The 27,805-nt window shown below is 32.8% G+C and overlaps 3 protein-coding genes across 4 annotated transcripts; 2 read left to right on the forward strand and 1 right to left on the reverse strand.

Moving 5' to 3' along the window:
• Positions 1 to 10,303: 10,303 nt before the first annotated feature.
• Positions 10,304 to 14,634, forward strand: LOC114169545 (ALA-interacting subunit 3-like). Its single transcript, XM_028054750.2, has 8 exons — positions 10,304 to 10,704; positions 11,323 to 11,381; positions 11,470 to 11,544; positions 11,636 to 11,746; positions 11,874 to 11,944; positions 12,474 to 12,771; positions 13,274 to 13,563; positions 14,445 to 14,634. Exons 1-8 carry the CDS (start codon positions 10,629 to 10,631, stop codon positions 14,497 to 14,499), a joined length of 1,035 nt encoding a protein of 344 aa, XP_027910551.2. The 5' UTR covers positions 10,304 to 10,628; the 3' UTR covers positions 14,500 to 14,634.
• Positions 14,635 to 16,778: 2,144 nt separating this feature from the next.
• Positions 16,779 to 23,478, reverse strand: LOC114168911 (S-adenosyl-L-methionine-dependent methyltransferases superfamily protein). 2 transcript variants are annotated; one of them, XM_028053883.2, is made up of 8 exons: positions 23,226 to 23,478; positions 22,579 to 22,804; positions 21,524 to 21,658; positions 20,505 to 20,727; positions 19,673 to 19,859; positions 18,895 to 19,079; positions 18,510 to 18,647; positions 16,779 to 17,123 (listed from the first exon to the last, which is right to left on the reverse strand). In XM_028053883.2, the coding sequence occupies exons 1-8, from the start codon at positions 23,320 to 23,322 to the stop codon at positions 16,995 to 16,997; spliced, it is 1,320 nt and encodes a 439-aa protein (XP_027909684.2). In that variant the 5' UTR covers positions 23,323 to 23,478; the 3' UTR covers positions 16,779 to 16,994. The 2 variants fall into 2 exon arrangements, with proteins under 2 accessions (XP_027909684.2, XP_085525268.1); XM_085669142.1 differs by having other exon boundaries at positions 22,579 to 22,818; positions 23,226 to 23,377.
• LOC114170730 (ribosome biogenesis protein BRX1 homolog 1-like) lies at positions 23,475 to 27,535 on the forward strand (the record flags this gene model as incomplete). Its single annotated transcript, XM_085669143.1, has 8 exons — positions 23,475 to 23,621; positions 24,279 to 24,481; positions 24,676 to 24,817; positions 25,088 to 25,166; positions 25,383 to 25,507; positions 26,837 to 26,905; positions 26,988 to 27,086; positions 27,180 to 27,535. Coding segments are annotated over 8 exons (996 nt in total), but the record flags the coding sequence as incomplete, so codon positions are not given.
• Between the last annotated feature and the right edge of the window lie 270 nt (positions 27,536 to 27,805).

The raw sequence follows: 27,805 nt of genomic DNA on the forward strand, positions 1-27,805 counted from the left end.
AGGTTTTCACAAAACACAATTATCATATGACATTAGATGAAAATATTATCAAATAAGAAAATAAAATATTATGAGGGCAACAAACCAAACCCATAAAATATAAAATTATAAAATAATAAAATAATAAAATAATAATATGACATGTGACAACAACTAAATAAGGTGACATGACAAAATAATGATCATGTTAGCCATTCAAGAGCCACATCACCCGTTAACGGAAAAAAGTTAACAGTGAGACTCAATTAAAAAAATTAAATATATAGAGTACTCAATAGATCACAAAAAATTAAATTCAATTGAAAGTTTCTAAATTTATTAGAAACTTAAAAACATAAATAAACCTAAAAATAAATATAAATAATTTTTACAATTTAATTATAGATAATTTGTATTTATTTTTGTAAATGATTTTTATTTATTTAGTAGATGATTTTTATTTATTTAACTTAAAAAATAGTTAAAGTAAAAGAATAATTAAATATAAAAATTAATTAAATTTGAATAAAATGGTAACTTCAAGGGTAAAAATGAAAAAAAAAAGTAGACACCAAAAAAGGAGATCCTTTATATACAGGGAAGATCATGTATTAGTTAAACAAATTCATAGGAAGAGGAGAAACCAAACAAAGAAGAAACATTCTCAACCCTTGTCTCACAATATGCTTATTTATGTTCACACATACCCACCCACCACATTCGAGGTATGTCATATGCAAATGTGAAAGGAGAAATAAGGTAATTTACAAAACCACAATGAAGAAGAAATAATAGACATTTGTAAAAACAATCACGCATACTTATGATGGTAATCAATACTAATGTGGAAGACAAGAAATGGTTGTGTGAAACAACTATAAGAAGTATACTAAGTATTGTATTTGAATAGATTCCAAGGGGAAGTTAGCTAAAGATGAGAAACATTGTTTACGCGTCTTCCTCGTTAGTTTTGACATGTTTCATGTGTGTTAGTTATAATCATATTGTTATATAAATAAGACCTTTGTATCATCAAATAAAACTAACACTTCACTTGTACTTGAGAAAGAGTCACTAGTGCAGATTATTGTTTTTAACTCGCCTTATATGCCTCGGTTATCAAAAAACCGAAGCATATAATGGAACGGTGGTATTTTTGCAATTCCACCCAACTTTATGCCTCGGTTTACAGAACACCCGAAGCCAAAAATGATGTTATGCTTCGGTTGATAAAAAATCGGTGCCAAAAGCTAGCATATGCCTCGGTTGGGGAGAAACGAAGACAAAAACTCACATATTTGGCCTCGGGTGATTGACAACTGGTGCCAAAATGCGTGCCCTTTTTTCTTTTTCTTCTTCCCCGCTGCATTCTCCATTTCTCTCAACAACTCCATTTCTCTCTTCTCTCTCCATGCAACCTACCCATCCGCATTCGCTGTCGCCACTGGTTCATTGTCGCCACTGGTTCGCTGTCGCCGCTGGTTTGCCGTCGCTGGTTCGCTGCCGCCGCTGGTTCGCTGCCGCCACTGGTTCGTTGTCATCGCTGGTTCACTGCCGTCACTGGTTCACTGCCGTTGTTGGTTCGCTGCACCTCCATTTCCTCCACCTTCATTTCCTGATTCCTTGATTAAATTTTATATGTAGTTTTTAGGGTTTGTTGAAAAGGGTGGCTGAAATGCAAAGTGGAAGAGAGGCTGAAACCAGATCTGGAACGAAGATGGTGCTGGACCAACACGCGACTGTCTTTCCTTCTCACGGATGCACTTGGAACAGGTTGAGCTAATCGGGGTCGTTTAATAGTTTCTAGCAAAGAACATTGCGATTCTTCCTTCACATTCATACTTCCCTACAAAGTTTCAACGAGTTGTGATAATTTTGATGACCCAGATGAACTTTCAGATGTGGATGGTAATGAGGATGATACCACTGAGGGATTCTTCCAAAATCAAAAGGGACTAGTTCAACTGAGGATGTATCTTCAGTTGTTGTTGATGCTCCTGAGATGTATGAATCAACAAGTTCATCAAATCATAGCCCTGAAACGAAGAATGAAAGTGCACTTCAACCGTGCTCGAACGACTTACCACAACTGCAGTGGTGTTCCAAAAAAAATGTCCCCTATGGCCTCGGTTCTTACGTTAGCCAAGGCAGAAAAAGCGCTTTATGGCTCCGGTTAACACCCGAGGCCAAAAGTCATACCTTTTGGCCTCACCCCAATATGCCTCGGTTTTAAAACCGAGGCAGAATAACAAAAACAACCGGGGTCAAAAGTCCTTTCTGCACTGGTGAGTTTGTTGAGAGAAAATGTGAAGTTACTCTAAATTAAATTGTAGTTTTCATGCGATAATAATTTATTATAGAAAACTACTCTAACATTTTAAGATTTATGATTCTCACGCATCATGTATATAAATCATAATGGGATACTAACCTTAACTCATGAGAGATTCAATGAGAATGGAATGCGTTTTTTAATCTCTATTCATCAACCTCCTTTTATCAATTTATCTCTTTGTCTTTCTTTCTCCTCTCACATTCTCTTTCTTGATGGTTTATTGTGAGAGAACTTTATGTCCGGAACCTTAATACCCTTTTATAAGCCAATGTTCATCAAGTTAGGTTGAACTTTATTTTATCTTTATTTTATTTATTATGATTTCTCATAATAACCAATATATCCTTATATTTTATTAAATCACAATTGAGTTATCATAATATTTTAAATAATATTTCAAATGAGTTACATAATAGAATTAATTCTAACAGTTATAATATGAGAATATAATAAATATTTTGTGGATGCAGATTGAAGGTCATTAATACTTTAATTCAACCACGTTATTTTTGTGTGATCCTTAACATGATCATATTTTATTTAAAAGATGATGGTTAATCTCAACAACAAATCATGTAAGATATAAGTTCTTCATTTGAGAGATGATACAACTTTATGCAAACCTATTTTAAGTTTGACATGACACAAATATGCTCAAATAAATAACATATTGAAGTAAATCACCCTCATTCTAAATAAGAAACACATAAAATCCTTATTCTATATTATAGAAAATGTTTACCACTTTCGTTGACCAAAAGAAATTCGTTAGATAAAAGACAAGTCATGCAAAAGGATCTCATTAAAAAGCTAAAATTGGTTTTCTTCAACAATTATTTGAACAAAACAATTGTCAACTCTAGAAGAAATCAAGAAGAACGGTCTACTTTGTATAACATTGCAATTTAGAAAAATCAAGAAAATGCAAACTACCTCAAGATAAGTACATCTAGGGATGTTGCATTAAAAAATATTTATTGTTGCAAGAAGTGCATTAAATGCATCTATCAATATCAAATTCTTCGGATAAAGGAAAATATTAAAATAAAGTTGAAGCCGTTAAACGACTATAAACAAGTTTACATTGGATATTTTTTTTAGAATCTATATAATGCACTCTGAGAAGTAGAAGAAAAAAAGTGATCACAGTGTATAGTGTCAATACTAATTTATTTTTTAGCCATCTAAAGTTTCAAAGAAGAACATAACTTGGTAAAGGAAAGTATAAATCATATATACATCTTAGGACAATTTTTTGTTGTTGAAATAATACTTGTTTAAACCACGAGTGACTCGTTGAAAAAAAAAATAGTGATTGAATAATATTTAAAATCATAATTTTTTTTCCTGTTCTCATTTATCTTCTACTACTATCTATATTTATGAATTTATATGTTATTGTTTATTTGTATAATAGACATTTTCATAGTGAGTTTGTTTAAACTAATTTCTTACAATAAGATTTCAGCAGCCAACACAACTTCACCTCGATGCCAGAAACTTCTACTTCACCTAAGACCAACTGATTCAATTCACAACACAAACTAAATCCAGTCATAAAATTACATCAAAATCAAATAATATAGAAATTTCAAATTTCAAATTTACTTCTAACTTTACTTCACATCAAATGAAACCCCAAACAAAACCCCTGATTCATTATTGTTTTAACATTGGTGTCTTATCAACTTCAACCACGCTCAAGCGATTAACTTATTAATTTTTCATTTTCAATTTTATTTTTTCTATTTGTGTCGGACAATGGAAGCCTTCCTTTTAAATATTTAAACAAAAGTTAACTTTACTATCACAAAAATTTATGTATTTATTTTTTTAATCTTATACGGTCTGTAGCTTCCTCTGAATGTTAGTGTAGCCGACGCTACATTACTGAATTTATTACTCTTGTCTAACCGGCTCTAACATGGACTCTAATAGCGTCCCATTAATCGACGAACACAATATTTTGGACTCTATTATCTTGTATTCTTGTAGTGTCATATCTCTAACATTAGGGGTGAGAAAAAAAAGCAGAACCGACCAAAACCGATCCATCCGAATCAAAAAGTAGAATGCGGGTCGGTTTTAGACGAATTCAGATTTGAATGGATAAAAAATTTTGGGTAAAACGAATATATATGGTCGGATATGGATCAGAAAAAGAAAATCCCCAAATACCCAACCCGACCCGTTAAAGTTTTATCATTATAATTTTTCACCATCTAAACCCTAGTCGCTCGTCCCTTTCCTCTCCTCCTTCTCCTGCAATCTATTTCCTTTTCTTCCGCAACTTTCCTTTTTTCTTTGAATTCACTCACCCTTCATGCTCATTGGAAGGTACTAAACTTTCCTTTTATAAAGGTACTATCTTTTTCCGGCAAGGTGGACTGGTTTGCGTTCGCGATGCAGATCTGCGTAGTCACACTTTTTCCGGCGAAGTGGACTGACTTGCGTTTGTGATGCAGATCTGTGTACTCACAGTGGTTGTGTTGAGACTTCTCCTTTGTTGTTCATCTTCCATTTGTAGTTCCCGCTGTGTTGCTTTCGAAGTCAGTTGTGACGTCGTTCACAACTTGTTGCCTTGTCTTCAAATGGGAGAGAGGAGAGGAAGAGGAAGAGGAAGAGGCCACGACAACAACAACTAAGTTCATAAGCAACAGTGACAACAACTAGTTCATAGGTCGCGAGGGCGTTTAAAGGAGGGGGAGGAACTAGAGCGTTGACGGTGGTGGTGATGTTTATAGAATGCCGTTGACGAGCTTTTGGTGTGTGTTACGTTGATTTTCTTCTCTTCGATTAGCAATTCGGGTAACCCGTGATCCGTCCGTAATAAACCGATCCGAATTTATCTGAAACCGTCTAATCCGAATCACTAAATGGTCGGGTTGGGATTTGAAAAAATAAATTTGGGTTGCGCTGGATTAGACATATTGGACCCGAATCCGGTCCAACCCGACCGTTGCTCAGGCCTATCTAACATGTATACAATTATTTATATACAATTTCATAACCAAGTCTCTTTTATTTGTTGGATAAAGTAAATTAATGAAATTGTTTTGCTTATAAATTGTATATGAGTTAAATATGTTTTTATCCTTTAACTTTTAGTGAAAATTGGAATTAGTCCTTCTTTGAAACTTTGGTCCAATTTAGTTTTCCAACTTTTGAAAATATAATTAGTCATTTTAACCTTATTTTGTTGAGTTTATTTGATGTCTCGAACATGTTTCAGGATAGCATTTGAGTTGTTTACATCGTTTGACACAATTTTGCTTCAATGTTAGCTGTAAAACGTGTTTGAAACGTTAAATAATTTTAACAAAATTTGATTAAAATGATAAAATTCAGATATTTTCTAAAATTAAAAAACTAAATTGGACCAAAGTTTTAAAATAGGACTAATTCTAACTTTCACGAACCAAAAATATATTTAACTCATATATCGACGTAGGTAATACAATTATGAATAGAAAAAGACTAGGAAAAAAATAATCGATGTTTTCTTTATTTAAAACTCTATTAATATAAGTTTGTTGGTCCACAATAGATTTGAAATTTAAGTCTCTTGCTCCACAACAAACCTAAAATTTAAGTCTGTCAAATCTAAATTTGTTCTAAAATAGACTTAAAAGATCCAAAATAATAAGACTTAAAAGAACATGTTTCGTGGTAGTATAATTCTAATTAATTCAAAATTTGCATAATTAAAAGCATTTGTATCATAATTACTTTACCTCCCAACTTCAAACCAAAGTAAGTTCCTTAAAACTTTCGTTTTGCGTCATACAATTGCAAATAAAACATAGCAAGACAAAAATTATGTTCATTTTTCTATTGTGGTTTGTAGAGAACAATCTTATGGCTCCATGACCATTTGGGAGACTAACCTGATTTAATTTGTGTTCATTCAGAAAATATTTTTACTATAATTGATAATCATTTTGAATTAATATGATATTTTTATAGCATTTGGTTTAGTTGGACATTAAACTAATATGATTATGTTTCTATTGGTCAACTAGTTTATAAGAAACAAGACACTAACTTTATAAATAAATAAAAAAGGTCTTACCAAACGCACTTCCTTATCTGAAATGTCACTCAACTATTATTTCAGCAAATTATTATCTATTCTATTTCTTAAAAGGAAGAATCAAATGAAAATAATGGTTACCTCAATACTTGAATAATATTGTATCATTAAATTGTAATTTATTTAAATAAGATATCATGACTGAAATACAAGCACCCACATTATTAATTTTAAACACCTAAAAAAGTATTTTATTAATATGATTATTTAGGAAGTCATTCATTTGATTAAAAAATTCAAATTTGATAATACTGCTCAAAACAAATTATACCCTAGACAGTGGGATAGTGTAATTAAACAAAAAAAAAATCTAATCACAAAAAATAGGACTAGTAATTTCTTAAAATGCTACCTTTAATCATTAGCATTTCATAAATCTGACTGCGTACTATCTTTTACTATAAGAAAATATTTCATTAATAATCAATTTTAGTGATTAAAATTGTCAGTATAGTGACCTATTTAATTATCAATTTATAAAATAAAAAAATACTGGTTACTAAAATAGTCACTATTATGAATAAAAAATTATAATTGGTCTTTAGATTAGTTTTTAAAATTTAACTATCAAGATTTTAACATCAAAGAAAATTGGTCCCTAAACATTAGCGACATTGGTTTTTGCTGCCAAATAAATTATTTTCTAAATTTGTCTCCAATTAATTAGTGATCAATTTAACAACCAATTATAATTTTTTATTCGTGATTATTTTAGTAACTAATAATTTTTTATTTTACAAATTGATATCTAAATTGGTTAATAGTAACTAACAACTTTTGATCACTAAAATTAGTTGTTAATGAGATATTTTCTTGTAGTTACATTTTATTATTATACTTTTTCTTTCATATTTTACTAATTTGTTGAATGTATAATAAAGTTGTGACAATCTTTAAAATAACACCATTTTATTATTTTTTTTTCAAAATAACATCGTTTTATTATTAACATAACGATAAAATATGATGAAGTGTGCGAAAAAAAATAAATGGTAAATATGTGAAAACGAAAACCTTGATAGTTGTAACACCCCATTTAAATAATAGCCTTAATTAAATGAAATGTCACACAGAATAATATAAGAAGCAAGTCATGGAGTATAACGTCACTCCTTACAAATATCCAAGGTAATTAAAATGGAACATTGAGGCACACCACGATGTCAATACAAAACAAAGTACAAGGATCGACAATATTCAAAATGAATGTCCAAGAGGCAGACAAATACATGGGCTACAGTCTTAAAAGAAACTTGGAAAGCGGAATCCAACCCAAAGCTATGCAACAGAGTCTCCATGTTGACAACGAGGAGTTCTCGTATTTGCTCCCATCAATAAATTTGATAATCATCGCAAAGAGAGAAAATCACACACACAGAACATACAACAAGTAAAAAGGGTAAGCTCAAGTAGGAAAAACATATTATCATACGATTTCATACATTTTCATAATCAAAGATACATACCTCAACCAATCGTGTGATGACTCGCAAACAATACACTAAGACTCAAGACACGACTTATCCGGATACATATAATTAGTCGGATTCACTGGATGCTTGCACTTATGGTGACCTCTACTACTCTGCAGAGCTAATTGCCAATGGGCTTCACCGTATCACTCACAAGGTTAGCCTTCAAAGATCTAAGACCTCCTGCTACTCTCACCACTTGAGTCAGTACGTTTTACGTGAGACTAACTAACTCTTTAGAGTGTCAGGATGCAATCCTTACCTTAAATCCTTACTAAATTATATAATGAGGCACCACTACGAACTTCGTGGAATTACGTCCTAAGTATGAGGCACCACCATGAGCTCCCACTAATAGGGGTCATGGAATTACGTCCTGACCAATGAGGCACCACCACGCAACCATCGTGGAATTACGTCCTGACCAATGAGGCACCACCATGAGATCTCACCTAGAGATTTCATGGAATTACGTCCTGACTAAATGAGACACCACATCGCCACCATCGTGGAATTACGTCCTGACCATACCAAATTCGTATTTCTCCAACCAACAAAAGTCATTACACATACCAAATCCATGTCAATATTTATAACCAACCATCCCAGTCATTTTACATGCCAAGATCATACCCAACTCATCAATTTCAGCCCATAAACCATTCAATACATGCAAAAACCACTCATTTCATATTTTAACATAGTAATCCAACCAAACATGGGGCAAACATATAAGAATAGAGAAGAAAACAGAATCTGACGCATTCTCGCCCAGTTCTCGCTTAGGCTGAAAGGCCTCGCTCAGGCGAGAGGGTTCTCTCGCTCAAGCGAGCTCCTCTTGCCTAGGCGAGAGCTCGAAAAGGGGAACAGTGGTACTCTTGCGTTCTCTCACTTAGGCGAGATAGCTTCTCGCTCAAAATTAGAGCTCGTCGCTTGAGCGACAACTCACACAACACCTGGGAGAGGTTTTTGATACTCTCGCTTAGGCGAAATCCACTTGCTTGGGTGAGAATATCAGATTTCCTCCACTGTTTGCACAGGTCAACACAAATCATTCATCCAGAGCAATGCACAGTACATGTTTATATCATTTTAAACACCATACATACATTAGAAACACGATACAAACCCAAAGATAGGCAAAGATCGATTTAAAATACGAAACCCTAACTTCCCTTACCTGAAAAGAGCTAGCAAAAGACTCGACACCAAATAGCGGAGCACAACAGCTCAAGGGAACAGATTCAAGAGCTGGAAAATAGCGGAACAGATTTAGGACAAGCTTACTACGGTGAACCCTAACTGAAATCACAAAAATATAGCTAGAGGGAAGAGGATACAGGTTGAAGACCAACTTATGTGACGTAGAAACGGAGTTGAGCTAGCTTGAAGATGAAAGAGGTCTAAACCCAAGCTGAGCTTCTATTGAGGGAAAAGAAGAGAGTAAGGTGGCTGTTTTTTTACAAGGAAGTGTCAAATGAGAGTGTTTTGCTGCTTTAGGGATCTTGGCACACTATGGTAGGCCCAAATTGATTTAGGACAACCCTTAAATATTAAACAAAAATACAAGTGGGTCTTACAATAGTTCATTGTTAAGGGAAAAAAACTTAAATTATGAAATTTATAAAATCACAACAATCGAAAAGTCAAGTATATAGTTATGACTAATTCTTTTCGTAACGCAATATTATAAAGAAAATGTGTATATATAATATATAGAAAGTTCAAATAAAATAAGTTTTAAAAAGATAAAAATTTAACTAAAAGAAGTAATTAATTTTAAAATATATATAACTTCTTAACTTTAAAATACTAAAATATTCTTTCTTCGAATTTTGAATCCTTTAGTATAAACTAGAAAAGAAAGGGTGCTTTTAATAATACTAAAATATATATTTAGAGATTAAATTAATAATAAATAACTAATCATAAAAAAAAGTAAAATTATTATTTTGTTTTAAGTTTTGAATGCTATTCCATTGTTCGGTTCCTATTATAAGACTTATTTTTGAAAGAAATCACTAATTATATGAAATATTTGATTATTTATATCCTGTATTAATACAAGATAAATAAAAGAGAGTTTAATACATGGATGATATTTTTAAAAATCACCTAAGTTAATTGTGTTCATTGTTAAAAGTGATTTTGATATGAAGCACAATAATATTTTATTTACCTTATAGGAAAAGCACTAATATTTCAACATTCCCAATGTTGCGGAATCAAAGTAATGAAATTTAATAAAAATTTGAATTTTATGTCTGCATTCTGGAAGATTTGAAAAACCAAAATTAGAAAGAAAAGAACAAAAAGGAGAGAAAAGAATTTGACACAATAGCCCATAACATAAGAAAGATGAATTCAATGGAAGAAAGCGTGTGAATTTGTTTGTTTATATGTATATTTGTATTTGTTTGACTGGTCTTTGCTCTCTCTCTCCTTTCTCTGTTCTTTCTTTGAAGAGAGAGAGGGAGAGAGAGAAAGGGTCACCGGCCGCCCCCGCCAAACGTACCCTCCTCCCTCCTTCCTTTCTACAATAAAAGTCAATTTCGTGACCACCTACCCAACCGGTAACCGGTCCCCTCCCTTCACTATGCACATATATTGACCCTTTTATCATCTTTCTCAAATTTCAATCTTCATATCTTGATTTCTTCATCTCTGCTCTTAATTCTCATCTGGGTATACGAGTTTTTGGAAAAGGTTTAGTTTTTATTTTTGTTTTGAATTGGATTGGATTTTGGCCATGTCTACGTCCGCCGCTGGGGGTGCTGGATCCAATGATTCCAATGCTGGCAGGAGACAAAGCAAGAGACCCAAGTGTAATCATTCTCTTCTGTTATCCTTTACTTTTTGGCTTTTCGTTTTTATTTTTGAGGGTTTTCTTGTGTTGTCGTGTGAATTTTCGTTTTTTTTTATGGGGAAGGGTTGATGGTTTTGTTGAGGTTTGTTTCTCAAAGGAGGATAAAGTTTCTCTCTTAAGACCCTTTTTGAAGCTGTTGTTTCGAGAATTTATTATACTTTGTTTAGCAAACATTGCCCCTTTTTATCTATCTGTTGGTGTTTCTGTAAGGAAATGTTTTTGACATGGATTTTTTTGTTGAGCTAGTTGAGGGGTTTTTGTTATTTTAAGAAGTTATACATCATGTTTGTGTTTGTGTCCTTTGTTGTTTCTAATTGCACAGAACTTTGTTGACTAAAGTTCTTTGAAATTCTTGAAGTTAGGAGTATGCTTTGATTTATCAACAATTGTGTTTGTATCCCCATTTATTTGTTTTGTTTGTTAGTGTGTAAAGAGATGCTTTTGACATTTCTTGAGCTAGTTGAGGAGGTTTATTGTTGAGCTAAATGAGGAAGTTATGCATCAAAGTTTTGATTTATCAACAATTGTGTCTGTGTCTTTTGTTGGTTCTAACTCCAACTCCTTTTTTGCCTCCCAGACTCAAAGTTTACACAACAAGAACTACCAGCGTGCAAACCTATTCTCACACCCCGAGCAGTAGGTCTACCTGTTTGGATATGTTGTCAGTGATTTTCTTCATGTTTTTAGAAGTCATGGTTTACATGGTGTGTTACTTTCCATGCAGGTTATTTCAGCCTTCTTGATTGTCACCATTGTGTTCATTCCCATTGGAGTTGCTTCGTTAATTGCTTCGCATGATGTACGCTTGAGTGCAATACTTTTTGAACTATGCTTACCAGTTCTGTATATTATGAGTACTGTTGAGTGCTGATTTTGATTATATCTATCAGGTTGTTGAAATTATTGATAGGTATGACTCTCAGTGCATACCATCAAATGTGACAGACAAGGTGGCATACATTCAAACTCCTGGTGAAAAGCCATGCAACAGGGAGCTACATGTAAGTTTTCTTGATGCTGATTTCTCTTATTGGTGTTTAACCATGGCTCTGCTCCCATAATTGATGATTGTGGATTTCAAATTTTGATGGTTGCTTAATGTGTTTGATTTTCAATACTTGTGAATAGGTGGACAAGCGTATGAAGTCTCCTATCTATGTTTACTACCAGCTTGACAACTTTTACCAGAATCATAGGCGGTATATACTCCTTTTATTTCTTGTGAACCACGCAATTCTATCACCAATCTGAATTTTATATTTACCAGCCAATGAGAATTTTATTGTTATTTAATAAGGATTCAAGCATTCAACAATGGTTTATGGTTGACTGCCAAATATCTTACGCAACCCTCTCCTTCATTGGATTGCATTGCACTGAACTTCAGATTTGGTTTCATGCTTGTCTGCTACAATTTTAAAACAATGCAAAATGTATTTTAACAAATAATAATTGTAAATCTTTGAGTTGTAAGTTGTGACTCTTTTTTAACTTGAAGAGGTTAACGGAAGTGCATCAGATATAAAAGTTTAAGAGGCAATTATGAACTTCTTTATTTTTCAAGCATTCATCTTATATTCTGAATGGTTCATCACCTCTATGTCTTCAGTGACTGGTTCCTTCAATAATTCAGTTTCAAAGTCTGTTTGGTTAATAGTGGAATGTAATGCAAATGGTTTTTTTTTTTTTTTTATGTAATTATTATAACTATGTTATTTGGTAATTTAGGTATGTTAAAAGCCGAAATGATGAGCAGCTGAGGGATTCCAAAAATGCTAACTCAACAAGTGGTTGTGAACCTGAAGATTCAGCAAATGGAATGCCAATTGTACCCTGTGGTCTTATAGCTTGGAGCTTGTTCAACGATACATACAGCTTCTCACGCAACAGCGTTAATTTGACAGTGAACAAGAAAGATATCTCATGGAAAAGTGACAGGGATCACAAATTTGGAAGTGATGTTTTTCCTAAAAATTTCCAGAGTGGTACTTTAATAGGGGGTGGTCGTCTTGATGAAAACAGATCTGTAAGTCTTTCTTTGAACTCAAATTTTGATAAAAAAAAAGAAGCATTTTTGTGCATGATTCTCCTTTTTTCATAAAGTCCATAAATTGAGGTTGTTTGATATGTGCATCAGTCTATTGTAAGTCCCTGTTTAAATATAAACATTTGTGCTTCCAACTTTTGGTTTAATATTGTTCTGATGCTACTTAATTACACTTCAGTCTGTCTACTAGTAATGATTGGTGCACATAGGTTTTGTATTGTTTTGATCTTTATGTTTTTCTTACTAAAATTGTTCTCTAAACCAAATTTTGATTTTGAAAACTGAAACTACCAATATGGTTATCATGCTAAAGTTTGGAATAGTAGAAATATCTGGTTAACTATCTGTGTTGAATATACCTGGCTTAAACAACTCAGCTAATCCTTTTACTGTTCATTGTTCATCTGTGATTGTCTTGGCATTCTCTATTTGCTTGCATCAATGAGAAAAGTTGCTCACTTTTTGAATGTTTATGGAACAGCTGAGTGAGCAAGAGGATCTTATTGTTTGGATGCGAACGGCAGCTTTGCCAACATTTAGGAAGTTGTATGGAAGGATTGAAGTGGATTTGGAGAAAGGTGATGTCATTAAGGTGAATTTGAACAATAACTACAACACATACAGTTTTAATGGCAAGAAGAAGCTTGTTCTGTCAACTACTACCTGGCTTGGCGGGAAGAATGACTTCCTTGGCATTGCTTATCTCACTGTTGGAGGATTGAGCTTCTTTTTGGCTATGGCCTTCACTGTTGTATATCTTATCAAGCCTAGGTAACCAAATCCCCTTCTACTTTCTACCTTGCATGTCTCTTTTGACTCTATTCTGTTCATGGCATAGCATAATGCACTTCCTCATTCTGTTCCTTAGTTTCTTAAATATGTATTTGCCCAGAAATGGTGTTCAATGCCCTCACTTTTTGCACACATTAGCATATCTAACTTAAAGTTCTCCCATACCAGCACTTATAATTCATCCCTGGTTGAAATTTTGATACATTTTGATTTTCCAACTTTGAAAATGATTGGATATAGTCCTCTTAACTCAAATGTGTTAACTTTTTATTACATGTTAAATGGCCTTCGAGACTGACATTTGTGCTAGAATCTGTCAAATGGTATGAACAACTCAAACATCAACCAAAACACCACCTGATACGTAAAAAAATATTAATGCAATTGGGTTAAAAAGATTATATGCATTCATTTTTTAAGTTTGAGGACTAAATTGTATCATAGTTTCGAACATGGACAGATTCTAATTTTGTGTTAGTTTACAGACTAAAATTGTATTTAAACCCTGAACTATTTATCACTACCCCATTAATCTATTTGATTAGAAGCTACATATTTATCTAGTTAATTGTTTGCCTAGTGTATTGCAAATTAATTGTGTATTTGATGTAGTTCATGTTATGTGAAAGTTTTCTTCTGGCAAGGAAAGATGGAACAAATAAAAACAAAATGGCATTATTTTTTACTAGAAACTTGAATATGTTAAGTAGCAAAAGCCAAAATATCAGGAGTACATGATGCATGTTGATTCCCTTGTAACACACTCAACTCTATATCCATTGAAATTGCTAAGTAGTTTCTTGTTTTGTCTGAAGTTCATATATTTCAACACCTAATATGATGATTGTTTCTTTGTTTAGGCAACTTGGAGATCCCTCTTATCTGTCATGGAATAGGAACCCTGGAGGGCAATGAGCAGAGAAACAGAATGTGCTTCATCTTCATAGATTTTTACACGGCTTGTGCATTATACAAACTACAGTGGCGGTTGTAATTTTGTACATCAATCAATATTCACACATGCTAATAATAATAACTATTAAGATGTTAGGTGTTGTTATTGTCCAATACCCCACAAAAATTCTTCTAATGCCTTTCGGTTTTCTGCATCAGAATCTGAATATCTTGTATTTTGTGATGACATAGTGTTCAATATATGAGCTAGTTACCTCTATACAAATTGGGAAACATAGGAAAGTTCCTGCTAGCTACACCTTTTGGCTTTTTTCTTGAGCGAAAAAGAAAAAGAAGTGGTTTTGTTTAAACTTGTAGGACACATTCTTCAATGATGCGATGTTAATCTGTGCTGAAATATTGATGTTAAAATAAAAATGATAAAATATACACATTAAGAAAGAATTTGAATTGAGACAACTACTCTTTTTTGTTGAACTGAAGTTTCTTAGTTTTGTAGTATCCTAACACTTGCCATGGTGTCTTTGGATAGAGGTATACTACTCACTATAATGTTTATTGTATTTTCATACATCTATGGTTTTGTAGTTATCATAATAATGGGAAAAGAAATTGATTGTAATATTTTACCATTTTTATTTGATAATACTCATGTTAATAATTCGGGCAAGTAAAGATAGGTATTAATTAATAAGATGAAACTTCAAATTTAATTGAAATTATGTATATAATAATTAAAATATTGAATCAAATTTTTGTTAAAATATTATGACAATTAAATGATATCAATGATAATTGCAAAGTTAATGACTAGAAGAAAATGTAGATTAACCTACAATTTTTAGTTTAAAGATTTTAAGGAAATGGATATTAAGAATAAATTATAACAGTAATAAATTTTAGAAATGTTATCAAACATAACTCTTATTAACGGTTATAGTTTATTAGAATCATAAATGTTACTAATCTATCACTACTAAAAAAATATATAATATTTCCTATCAATTTTTTGTTTTCTGAAAACACGTACAAATTTTGTTATGAATTTTATTATGAATGATAGTTTGTAAATATTACTATTTTTATTGTAAAATATAAAATTTTGTAAAAAGTATTAACGAATTATATGAATTATATAATTTTGTAAGAAATAATTGTTCAGACGATTAAAATTCATACAAAAGATAATAAAAAATATTTTTCTCTTGCAAAATTTTATAATAGAAAAACAATTTCATAAAATATTAAAGATTCTAACAATATCAGTTATTTTATTAGGATCACTCGAATATTTTAGTTTTCTATTCAAAAAATAATATATATATATATATATATATATATATATATTATTATCACTTTTCAAATTCAAATATTCTCCATTTAAATTATTCATACAGAAAATAAACTAATAAATTTTCTCTATCTTAATTAAATGATTATAAAAAAAATTATTTCTGTACCACAATATATATAATTAAAATGAAATTAAAAATAGAAGGATTAGTAGACAAAAGAATAATTAATAATATTTTTAACGTTAAAAACAATAAATAAATAAAATCTTCTAGAAAGGATTAAATCGTTGTATTGAATATAGGGCAATGTTGATTGCTCATCTAACGTAGGCATGAAAACCTATTGATTAATGTATTAATTACAAAGAAAGACATTGAAAAAAAAACAATTCCCCCTAATGAGATATTTTACCAAAACTCTTCTAATTTGAAATTTTATCATATGAATATTATTGCTAAACATTTAATATTACACATACTATTACAAGTAAATATTAATATTGTAGTAGGAGATCATGTAAAGTTTTCTCTCTAAGAGGTCCATTTATTGAATTGTAAAATAAATTTACTATTATTATTTTAACTTTCTGATATTATAAGTGCAAAACTACTCCCTGCTCAAAAATTAAGAATGAAGATACTATTTTAAAGTGTCTTTTTGATGAGTTAAACAATTATTAACAAATTTAATAATTTAACCTTATCTAATTATAATCGAGTCAAATTGCTAAATAAAGGTAAACTCAATCCTATTATGGATAATATTTGGTTTATAAAATTTGACCCAACAGGCTTCTACAAAACAATCCCAATATATTAAAATCAATTTAGACAATTTTTTCTTTAAAAAATTTATAAGAGATATTAAAAAAGAATAGAATATACTTCTTTATAAATTAAAATTAATTTATCCACAAGTTAAAAAATATAAATTTAAAAAATTATAAGAGAAATATCATAAAATTTATGCTTAAGGAAAACAAGAAAACAAAAGGGGCTTCCATTTTCCAAGATAAAATTTAGTATGACAATAACTAAGACAAACCTATCACCATTTTTTCTTCCTTTCTACTGATGTTGAAAGCATGTTTTTTCACTGAATCTGGTGTGAGGATATTTTGCAAAGTTGCATTAAAATAAATAATTAAATGAAAAAAAAAAAACTTGAATGAATGAAATGAAATCACTTAAATACATTACTCATGAAACTCTCACAAGAATGTTGGTCAGGTATGCGCCTTCAGGGTATGACGGATCAATAGGATGATCACATGCAGCTCCAGACTGTCTGAGAACAGTGATTCTTCTACCTGCCATAGATGCTGCACCCTAATAAAGAGATAGAAGATTCTTAGAGATTTTATAGAAATTGCTTATAAGTATATACATCCAAGGTTGCTTAACAAATTTAAAAGAAATCAAGTTAAAATGAAAGTTCTTGTGAGTAAGGAATTAGTAAGTATTCTTTAATTTAATGCTATGTGATCCCAAAGCCACAAAAATTTTCTCATCAAAACAGAGCCATTAATTTGTTATAATTAATTACAATCAAATAAATTTATGCTAGAGTATGCTTACCAAAAATGCTAGAGTAGTATGATTAAATCCCTTTTAGTAAATAATGAAAAGGAATCCTGGTTTTTTATTTCTATTAATAATGTTTCTATTTTATTTCAGCATCAGAACTTGCTGAAATGTTTGTCTTTCATGTTTTGTCATCAATGTTTCTTTTATAAACAGATAAATAAAATTTGCACAATATTTTTCATGAATATGAATATATCTGAACAAAAAATATTGAGGATAGCTAACTAAAATTAAATATAGATTTCATTTCAATATAGATAACATTTTGTTATACTTTTGCTTTTCCTGTACAACTTAAACCAAAGAACTTGAATCGTCTTGGAAAAACTTGCACAAAAACTGGCAGCCACGAAATTTGGTATTCAACAATTTTTGAAAAATAAGTGATGATTAAACAAAGGGAAATTACATTTACATGATGCTAACATATCCTATAGTCCAGAGAAAGACAATTATCTCTTTTATGTTTTTTATTAAATGACACTCATACTCACTATGGTTTAAAAAGACATTAACTTGTCTCATGATTTTAATAAATAACATTCACCTCTCTTATGTCTTTAATAAAGTGACACTCACCTTACTTTGTTTATAAAAAATAAATATTGTAGTTTTTTGTTTATAAAAAACCCTTTCATTTTTTAAAAAAAGCCTAAACTTTTTTCATTTTAAAACTTTAATTTTTAATTTTCATAATTTTTATTTAAGTTTTGGTCATTATGATATTTTTAAATAAAATAAGAGAAGTATGAGTCAGTTTATAAAAAGTAGGAAGAAGTTGAGTATCATTTATTAAAAACATAAGAAAGGTGAATGTATATTTAAAAACCAGCAAGAATGTGAATGTCATTTAAGCATAACAGAGGTGGGTGTTTATTTTAAAACCAGAGGGAGATTGAAAGTTGTTTGGCATAACTTAATACAAGGGAAGTGCAATATGTTCTAAAACAAAGGCTAAATATTTCACTGAACATTTTCTTTTATTATTCAAAAACTATCCACTGTCTGTTGATAAAACAAGGACATAAAATTAGGATTCTTAAACTTGGTGACCTTCAAAAATCATTGAAAAAACAAAAAGTCTTGGTTGATGAACCTCAGGTTTTAGATCTAAAGCATATAACTTACCTGAAGAATACGTAAAAATATTCCACTTTGGGTCACAGCTCCAGAACAGGAACAGGTCATCAGAAAACCACCTCTTTTTGTGAGTTGCATGGCAAGGGAATTCAAATTCCTGTACATGCCAGATGCACTGTGTAGAACCTGTAAGGTGATAAAACATTCAAAGATAGAAAACTCAGTGAGCAGAAGAAACAATGGTATTGCCAATTGTAGGATTAACATACTCATTTTGCATCCACAAGCATTTCATTCAATAAACCCAACTAAAGTGGAAAGCCTAAAACCAATTTGCATCACTTTGACCTCTATAGTCCTTAGTCACCTCAGCTAAAACCAAGTGTAAACTTATGGTGTAACATAACAATATGTTTGCTGTCATAATTGGTACCTTTTTTGTTGGTGCTAGTTTAGGAGGATCGATGATGACAATATCCCAAGATTCATTTCTCGAGAGAGCACCCTTCATAAATTCAGTTGCATCTTCCTTCAGAAAGGATATTCTTCCAGGATCAATGCTGTTGAGTAGAACATTTTCTTTAGCAAGCTCCAAAGCTAGCAGTGATGTGTCAATACCTAACAAGGATGTTGGAATAATCAGACTTGTTAAATCAGTTCAGTAGCCACAGTGTAATACTGATCAAATAAACTATCACTGTATATATTTGTTTCCTGCAAAGACTTTTTAGAAGATTATTATAATATAAAAAGAAAAATCTCAATTGCTACTGATGAATTTTAAATCTACTTCTGAAGACTCATAGTATTTCAAGCCAGTAAAAAGAAATTCACCTACTTTTAAGAAAAAAGAAAAAAGAAACTATTGGCAGTGATACAGAATAGCTCTTAGGTTATTGTAACATATTAGGGTGGGCCTATATATCGTGTAGGGAGACAAACTATAGAGTCAGCTATTCCCACTCTTAAGTTTTCATTCCAATTCTTGATCTTCTTGTCTAACAGGATGAGAAGTTTAGTTCCAAGTTTGTATTAGAGTCGGTATACTTAACATCACTAGCTCAAGAATGGTAAGGTGTATGCATCCTTCCTTTCCAAATTTCAAGCATGAGACAGTAAAACAGCAAAGTATCAACAGCATTATAATGTCAATCGTAAGCAGTGACACTTATTAGAAAAAAAAAAATGAGAACTAACAACATATAACCTACCAGTGACATTTAAAGCACCTCCACGCACAGCATTTAGAGCAAAACCACCACTATAGCAGCAAAGATCAAGAACCTTTAGACCATCTGAAATTGTTGATATAAACTGCCGATTCTCACGCTGATCTGCATAAAATCCTGTCTTCTGGCCCTTAAGTGAAATTGTGTATACAATTCCATTTTCCACAATCTGACAGATAGAAAGAACATGTCCCAAAATCAGCAAATCAGCAAATCAGTAAATTTCATGTCTTCATGAGCACACACTGACACACAGCAAATCAGCAAATTGCACACACTCACAAAAAAATATTTTAAGAAGTGAAAATGCAGGTCATATTTTTCAGATCCTTAGTTCTGGACACCTTATATGACTATAACACATTGTGGAGCAAAAATATACAAGTGATGCACATAATACGAGAATAACAAAACACAAAAGAATATATTAAGTTCACTCAATATGGAAATTCCAGTGTGCTTTTTTCGTCCTTCTGTAAAAACATCACAGCTTCCATTTAACAAGTTCTGTTCAATTACATTTTCATTAAACACATACATGTTAGAAGGTTGATTCAGTGGTTCTTCAAACTTTGTGATTAACCTTATAGAGCACTTATTATTTATTGTGTTTGTGCTATTTATTTTGTGCCACACATCAATTTGATGACTGCAAAGAAATCCATGAAGAAAATAGTAAGGCTGTTGACTATGCAGAATACATGTTCCTTTACTAAGATCAAACTCAGGCTTAGCCTTTCCCATACAAAACAACGTATGCCCTGCCCCCAAGGTTTAAGTAAAGAAAAAAATTGCATTGTTGATCGTTGCATACCTTTGTTCTTTCAGGACATGTAGATGGAGGCATTTCTTTTAATTCAGATTCATTCACCCCGTCTTCCTTCAAAATATCAACAGATGGCCTCCAATTTATATGATTGATATAATTGATTTTCCCGAGACATGCCTCTATCTCTGATTTGTATTTCTCAACCCAAGCAGCAGATGATGCTACAACAGCTACATCTCCAAAGACATCAATTATCAATCCTGATAACCTGTAGGGAACAGTCAAACCCAATTCAAAATCATGCAATCTTCATGATTAGACCTACTTTGCATTTGAAGCTGTAAGGATAGAAATTCAACTAAAAAGAGATATATGCATCTGGTAAAACATGTGCCAGATATTAATACCATGTACTGTTGGTACTTGGCTGTGCAAAACTACATTATTGTTAACATCCCAAGAAAAGATTTGAAAATAAAGATAAATATCATGTATTTATTGCATAGCAATTCTATAGAGATAGATTATCTGATATAGAGGAAACCTAGTATTCTCATTATGTGTAATTAATATAACTAGCCTATATAAATCAACTCCACATCATTCAAACACATGGTCTCGTCACTATTTGACTCAGTTTTCTTTCCCACTTAGCAAAATAAAGAAGATATGATACATCAATTTATAAAGTGGTTGGTAGCCATAATGGTAAACGCAGGCATGCTATGTGTATTATTAAAGAAAATCATGAAATGAAGTTTAACATATAGCATACTTAACTAATAATCTAAGTTAGATGAGAATCACTCACACCAGAGGCTCCACCAAAAACACACCCAATGACTCCCTGCCATTTTCCCAAATTTCCCCTCCCCTTTATCTTTGCACTCTGACCATTTCCCCCTCCATCCTATGCACCTTGCCACATTGGCAAGGGTGCTACAAATCAAATCCATATTCTGATCCTTACTCTTATTTTTTTAGCATAAATGAGCGCCTGATAGGGTACATTAAAGTTGACAATTTGAAACATAAAAAGAAAAGTTAAAGCCTTCATCTCTCACCTGTCACCTTCACTGTTGATTAGACGGTATGCATTTGTGTGGACTGATGGAAGACCCAACCTTCTACGTACTTCAACAGCTGCATCAATTCTTGTTTCAATCAGTTTCTCCATATTCAGTGCACAATATGAATCACTGTATTATCAAGAATTAATGATCAGAGGTCTAGCGATGCAATGGAAAAGCAATGTTAAGAATTATAGTTATTCAGGCATTATTGCAATTCTTATGAAATTTAGGAAAATATATTCTCAGGTAAATATTATCATGTCAAGATTTTTTAGCTTAAGCAATTCACGTTTTGGTAATGATGTCATGCTAATAGAACATTATTATCAAAGGTTTTGTTAGATCCAATCCAAATGCAATGTAAAGGACTTGACTCAATAAGTGTGGACTTCTATTGTGGGGTATATAAGGTCTTGAGCTCCCTAATCACATAGTTAGCTTTTGTGCTGTGGTTTCCCCAAGGATCTTATCGATTAGTATTAGAGTTGCCTTTTGTGTCTCGGAAAGGGCTACTGAGGAGGGTTTTGACCAGTGGAAGGTTCTAACCAAAAAGGAAATCACTCCGTGAACTTCAAAGAGTGTGAGTAGCCGAGACATCAGTTCTCAAGAACAATGCTATAACAGGGAATTGGGTATTATCATTGAAGGGTGAGTTCCCTCAAGTGTTTTTGTAATCATCAATCAGTATCACAGCCTTTTCCACCATGTCTCATAGTGCAAATGAGGCACAGCAAACTTGCATGGGCACCAAGGCTGTGCTGAGCATGGTAGAATGTTAGAATCCAAGGGCAAGTTTTAGGACTTGAGCCCCACACAGAAAGAATATGAATGTGAGGCTTCTAAGCCTTGGACTCTCCAATTACAATAGCAAACTTTTGTGGTGTTGTTCTTCCAAGGTTCTTATCAGAGTTACTTGTACCTTTAGATTCTTGTCTTGGTTTGCTTATCAAGGTAGCACATTGCCAAGAAACACATAATATACATACATACATACATATACATACATACACATACACATACATATACATATACATATATGTACAAACCTTGTAGCTTCATCTTCAAGCTGCATGAGCCGAACACAGAACATAGAAACCGAGTTGTACAAGCCCCATCCAATTGGTTTCTCGGTCCCATCTGCTACAAGAACAACATCTCCAGTCTTAGGAGGTGGCCGCCCGATTATTCTATCAACAGCTCCACTGTACACCATAGGGTTTCCATCCTTAAAGATTTGTGTCTTCCCCTTTTTCAGCACAACCTTTGCAACACCTACCAAACCCAAACTATTCATAAAATCATTCAGTGAGTTTAAAAGAATATGACTTTCCCATGTATGACTCTTGAACTAATCCATAGCACCTCCTGCTTTCTCAGTAAAACATCATTAATCAATAAAATAACCATTCTTCAAAAACGTTCCACGTTTTTCTTAGCTCGAAGCTTAAGATATTAGTACAGAACTCTCTGTAACTGCATGAACAACATTTGCCCATAATTTTCTGCAATTTCGATTACGAGAACTACAACTTAAAACCCTCATTCAATTACCCTTCTCTCCAAAACTCCTTTTAATTTAAAAAAGTTGGTAAATTGAACTAGTGAGAAACAAAAAGCTCACTCTCTCACTGAGGAACAAAAAAACCCAAATACATGCATAACATTCGGGGGGAGAAGGAGAAAAAAATGACACCTTTTGGTTGATGGAGGGCAATTTGTTGAAGGGTGGAAGCAGAAGCTGGTAGAGAACAAACTGAGAGTGACTTCATCAGCAGCGTCTGCAGCTTCATTTCTTCTTCGGAGTTCTTCTCTGCGATTTGGTTAGTATGGAAGAAAATAAAAAGACTCTAGAATTTTTTTTTTATTTTGTGTAATTTCACTTTATTAAAAATAAAATAACTAAATATATATTATTTGTTATATACTATATTAAAATTATAATGTAATAATAATAACATATAATATAAAATTAAATACTCTAAAACCCTTTGTGCAGAAAAACCCTTTGCGCCATTGTAGCAACTCACTCATTCATCCATTCGTAGCCACCACCGGGCGAAATCTCAATCCAGTTTTTCAATCTCCACATGTGCGTTTATTCTCTGCGGTTCTATTAGTTGATGTTCATCTTCTCCACTGTTCATTTTTTCTTCACTGTTTATCTTTTCCCCTGAACTTTCATTTTCGTTGAGTTTCTTTTCCTACGTGGTTCTTTCGGATTTTTTTCAGTTTTTGTTCCTTCATCACGAACAATTCAGGTTATATGTAGGGGAGAATTTTGTAACGAATCGCGATTCTATTCGGACCGTACTATTCTTACGATTCTAACTACACTGCTTTAGGGTACATGAGTGTTCGCGACCCTAACATGACTACATTCAACGAAGTAGTCAAGTTAGTCGAGAAGAACAACGATCTTCTTCGCTTTAACTGAATCTGTCTTTGAATGAAAGAGATGCTAGTTCTAGTGGTGCTGGCTTTAAGAATACTAATCTTCTTTCTACTTTTTCTTCTACTGCTTCTATTTTAGAAGGATTTAAGATTCGTACTGATCATTCGTCATTTACTCGGAATGTTATAGAATTGGCAAACGCACCTTTTCTTGATATACGTAAGCCTAGTATGAATTTAACCGGAAAAGTCGAGCAGTTATATGATGTCGTTTGGCTTTCGCTTTATGCCAGGACAAGGGTCATTGACAATTTTTTTTATGTTTTTGTGATTACCATTTTTGGTTTTGGGAAAGAAGAGAAAGCGCATTGAGAGTAGTGAAGTTGTTGCACAGCCCAAAAAGGAAGATGCTGCCCCAGAGAGACCAGCGAGGACCCTTTTGGGTTGGAAGGATAAGAGTCAAGTCACTGATGAAGTGGACGACAATAAGGTTGTTTCACCAATATTTAGGAACAAAGAGAAGGTCTTGGTCACTTGCTCTAGACGCATCAGTTACAGGTACAACCTAATACACACCCCATAACTTTTAGTTACAGATTTTTGTGTGCTTTTTCTAGTTTGGATTACTCTATTTTTGTGTCTTGATGTGCAAAGTTTAAAGAACAGACACCTTGTATAGTGAATTCGGTTTTGTATATTGTTATGGTGTATGGTATTCATGGGCGGAGTGTTTATTTTGCATTAATTTGTAGATACCGACATTTGATGTTGAACTTGGTGTCACTTATGCCGCATTGCAAGAAGGATAACAAGGTAGAATCAAAGGAAACTAAAGGCGCTACCCTTAACGAGCTTGTTGAGCTCAAAAGTTGTTCCTCGTGTTTATTTTTTGAGGTATTTTATTTATATGCAACAACACAGTTTTTTCAGTGCTGTGTTACTTCAATAATTTAGGATTGATGTGTTGTGCTGTTCTCTAGACTAGTATTTGCATTATATTTGCACTATTTGGAAAATATGAAGCATGCTGATAGGTAGGGGAATTCTTTTGTTGGTTACAACTGTTGATGCTATCTCAATACAATATGGTAGTCATGAGTTTGAGTCTGGTCAACTTGTTATATTCTAATGGTGTCTGCTCTCGTTTTTTCGTATCAATTTCAGTGCAGGAAGCAAAAAGATCTTTATCTCTGGATGGCCAAATGCCCCAGTGGCCCATCTGTAAAATTTTTAGTTAGTGCAGGTAGTTTTGTGATCCCGTCATTGTCGTATTGTTAATATAACACTAGTTTGCTTGCTCCCATTATGTAGAGTGAGTTATGATGTCTGTATACTCTAGGCATCACTGGTTATTCTTCCCAGTGAATTATGATTTTTTTTTGTTTCTCTCTCTCTATCTATCTCGACCATTTTTTATACACTTTTAGTGATCTTCGTTTTTCCTCCACTGCTTTTTCAGTGCATACAATGGAGGAGTTGAAACTAACGGGAAATCACCTAAAAGGTTCCCGACCACTTTTGACGTTTTCTGCAAATTTTGAAAAGGATGCACATTGGAGACTGTTAAAGCAGATGTTATTACAGGTATGTGGGTGGTTTCTTTCGTTGCAAGTTTTTTTCGATTTTGTCCATCTAGTTTAATCCGAGGAAATAGGAAATCTTAACTTATGTTGATTACTTTGGTATTTGCATTTTCATAAGGTAAAGGCTAGCTTGATGATTTCATCTTAGTTTGTAGGTTCATGAAGTTGTACACCATGAATTTCGGGCCTAATTAAGAACTGCTTCATGTGCTCTTTACCAATGTAACTGGGATCATACATTTTGGTTGTCATATATCTGCCTAGGAGCTTTTGCTCAATTTATTGTGTCTGATCGGAGAAAATTCAATTGATGTTATTGTTATGTCCATCTACTTTTACGAAGATGTAAAGCCGGTGCTGCTGTTGCGAGATGCGAAGCTGGTGCTGCTGTTGCGAGATGCGAAAGTCGCCGTCAATGTTGCCGTGAGACTCGACGCCGGTGATAGAGGGCGTTGTTGCTACAGTTGTCACTGTCGCCACAAGGTCTGCTCATTTTTTCCTCACTGTTTGGAAGGGATTAGCACCATCGCGATTGGAAGGGGCCACTCCCAGCCGAGTTGCGATTTACAACGGCGATCCTTGAAGATTGCGTGTTTTAAGTGGATCGGAGAGGATGCAAAAGATCGTAGACTCGTTCAATCTTACGTTTTGTGTCGCGATTTTGACAACCGTGATTATAAATACAGCCTCTATGTGTATTTTCTACACAAGGGAGATTAATCTCAATTCCTATATTCAATACATTCCATCCCTATCTGCCTAGCTTAGGTTCTCATGCATGCCATTTAATTCTTGCTTCTGTTTTTGAACTCTAAATGCATATCATTGTGGGTGATAATAGATTAGTCACTTGCATTTAACCTTTAAATTCTGCATTGTTAATATCATTCTGCATCAGTCATATTTTTTTTAGCATTTAAACATCATGCATGTAGATTCATTCAAATACTTTCATTTAGTTTTAATTTTTTTTCCCCCATTTGCATTATCATTCATTTTAGAAAGGATTAATTTTACAATCTAAAACTTGACACGCACCATTTCCTCGGATTTGATCCCAAGTCATCTTCTCTACTACATCAGGGGGATAAGTTGGGTTTTGTTAGCCTTTAATGGACTAAAAGGTGAGTTAACAGTTATACTCATGACATAGTCGGTAGAAGATAATTGTTATTATTAGTTGTTCGCAATACTCCTGTTTAATGCGAACATGATGTAGTCTCATTTTCCCCAACCATATAATATTAATTTTTTCATGACACAATATTGTATTATGTGCTGCCTGTTGCTGATGCCTACCGAGAAAAGTTACATCCTTATTCCCTTGCAGATTTCTGCTCATCATAATGAATCAGACAAATTACCAAGGGGAGGCCTTGATAAAATGACATTGATTGAGGTCTGAAAACTGGTTGTTGATGTGTATTTTGATCTTTCAATTTCTAACATTCATTTAATCTGTGTATAAACTATTTGTTTAGGTGGGTCCACGGTTCTGCTTGAACCCAATTAAAATATTTGGTGGCAGTTTTGGAGGCCCAACATTATATGAGAATCCATTCTATGTATCTCCAAATCAGGTACCAATCAATTTATTTTTCATGTATGCTTAGAATTTCTGAAGCTTTCTACTACTAATAATAATATCTGTCATTGGTTGCTGGTTGTGATAGATTCGGGCTTTGGAGAAAAAGAAGAAGTCTGGAAAGTTTGCGAAGAAGGTCAAAGCAAAGACAAGGAGGAAAATGCATGAGATGTCTAATCCTCTGGAGCCTGATGAGTTTGCAGATATGTGGAAAGATTGATTTTAAATGCAGCAGCAGCTAAAGAGTAAGAAAAAAAAACCATATTCCACCTTATATGGAACAGTTTTTGATGTGAATTGTTTTATATGTATAGCAATATCCTCCATAGCATGCATGTAATTCTTGCGGGGGCTTGTTGTTCTCTTATCAAACATTGATTTTGTGGAAATTAAATTTTGGCATAGAAAGATTTCAGTTTTGAGTAAGATTGGGTTTGAATGATATGTTTATTATTGTGAGTTTGAGAAACATTCATTTGAGCTTTCATTCCCTCGCGAAAACTGAATCAAATTTTGGCCTATGCTTGAAAAAATATGTAGACATTTTTACCATGTTATTGTTTTCAATATAGTTTGTTTAGGTTGTTCTTTGTCAAAACAAAGGTATTGAAAGTATTTTAGTTCCCTTTCCAGAATTATCGATTTTTGGCTTCTTTATTCGTCGTTAAATTTAGGTGTGTTTTTTGTTTCTGGTTTTCTTAACAAAAGAGAAGG

Source organism: Vigna unguiculata, chromosome 11 (assembly GCF_037176805.1).
Source record: "Vigna unguiculata cultivar grain cowpea cultivar isolate G323 ecotype 2 chromosome 11, ASM3717680v1, whole genome shotgun sequence".
NCBI lineage: Eukaryota > Viridiplantae > Streptophyta > Magnoliopsida > Fabales > Fabaceae > Vigna > Vigna unguiculata.

Bases quoted from the DNA above. Each gene is read 5' to 3' on its own strand.
- LOC114169545 (XM_028054750.2), top strand. From the start codon at position 10,629: ATGTCTACGTCCGCCGCTGGGGGTGCTGGATCCAATGATTCCAATGCT. The intron at 11,382-11,469 runs GTAGGTCTACCT...CTTTCCATGCAG, and splicing joins CTATTCTCACACCCCGAGCA to GTTATTTCAGCCTTCTTGAT. The intron at 13,564-14,444 runs GTAACCAAATCC...TTCTTTGTTTAG, and splicing joins GTATATCTTATCAAGCCTAG to GCAACTTGGAGATCCCTCTT.
- LOC114168911 (XM_028053883.2), bottom strand. From the start codon at position 23,322: ATGAAGCTGCAGACGCTGCTGATGAAGTCACTCTCAGTTTGTTCTCTA. The intron at 18,648-18,894 runs GTACCAATTATG...ATCACCTTACAG, and splicing joins AACTAGCACCAACAAAAAAG to GTTCTACACAGTGCATCTGG. The intron at 17,124-18,509 runs GTAAGTTATATG...TCTCTTTATTAG, and splicing joins TATTTTTACGTATTCTTCAG to GGTGCAGCATCTATGGCAGG.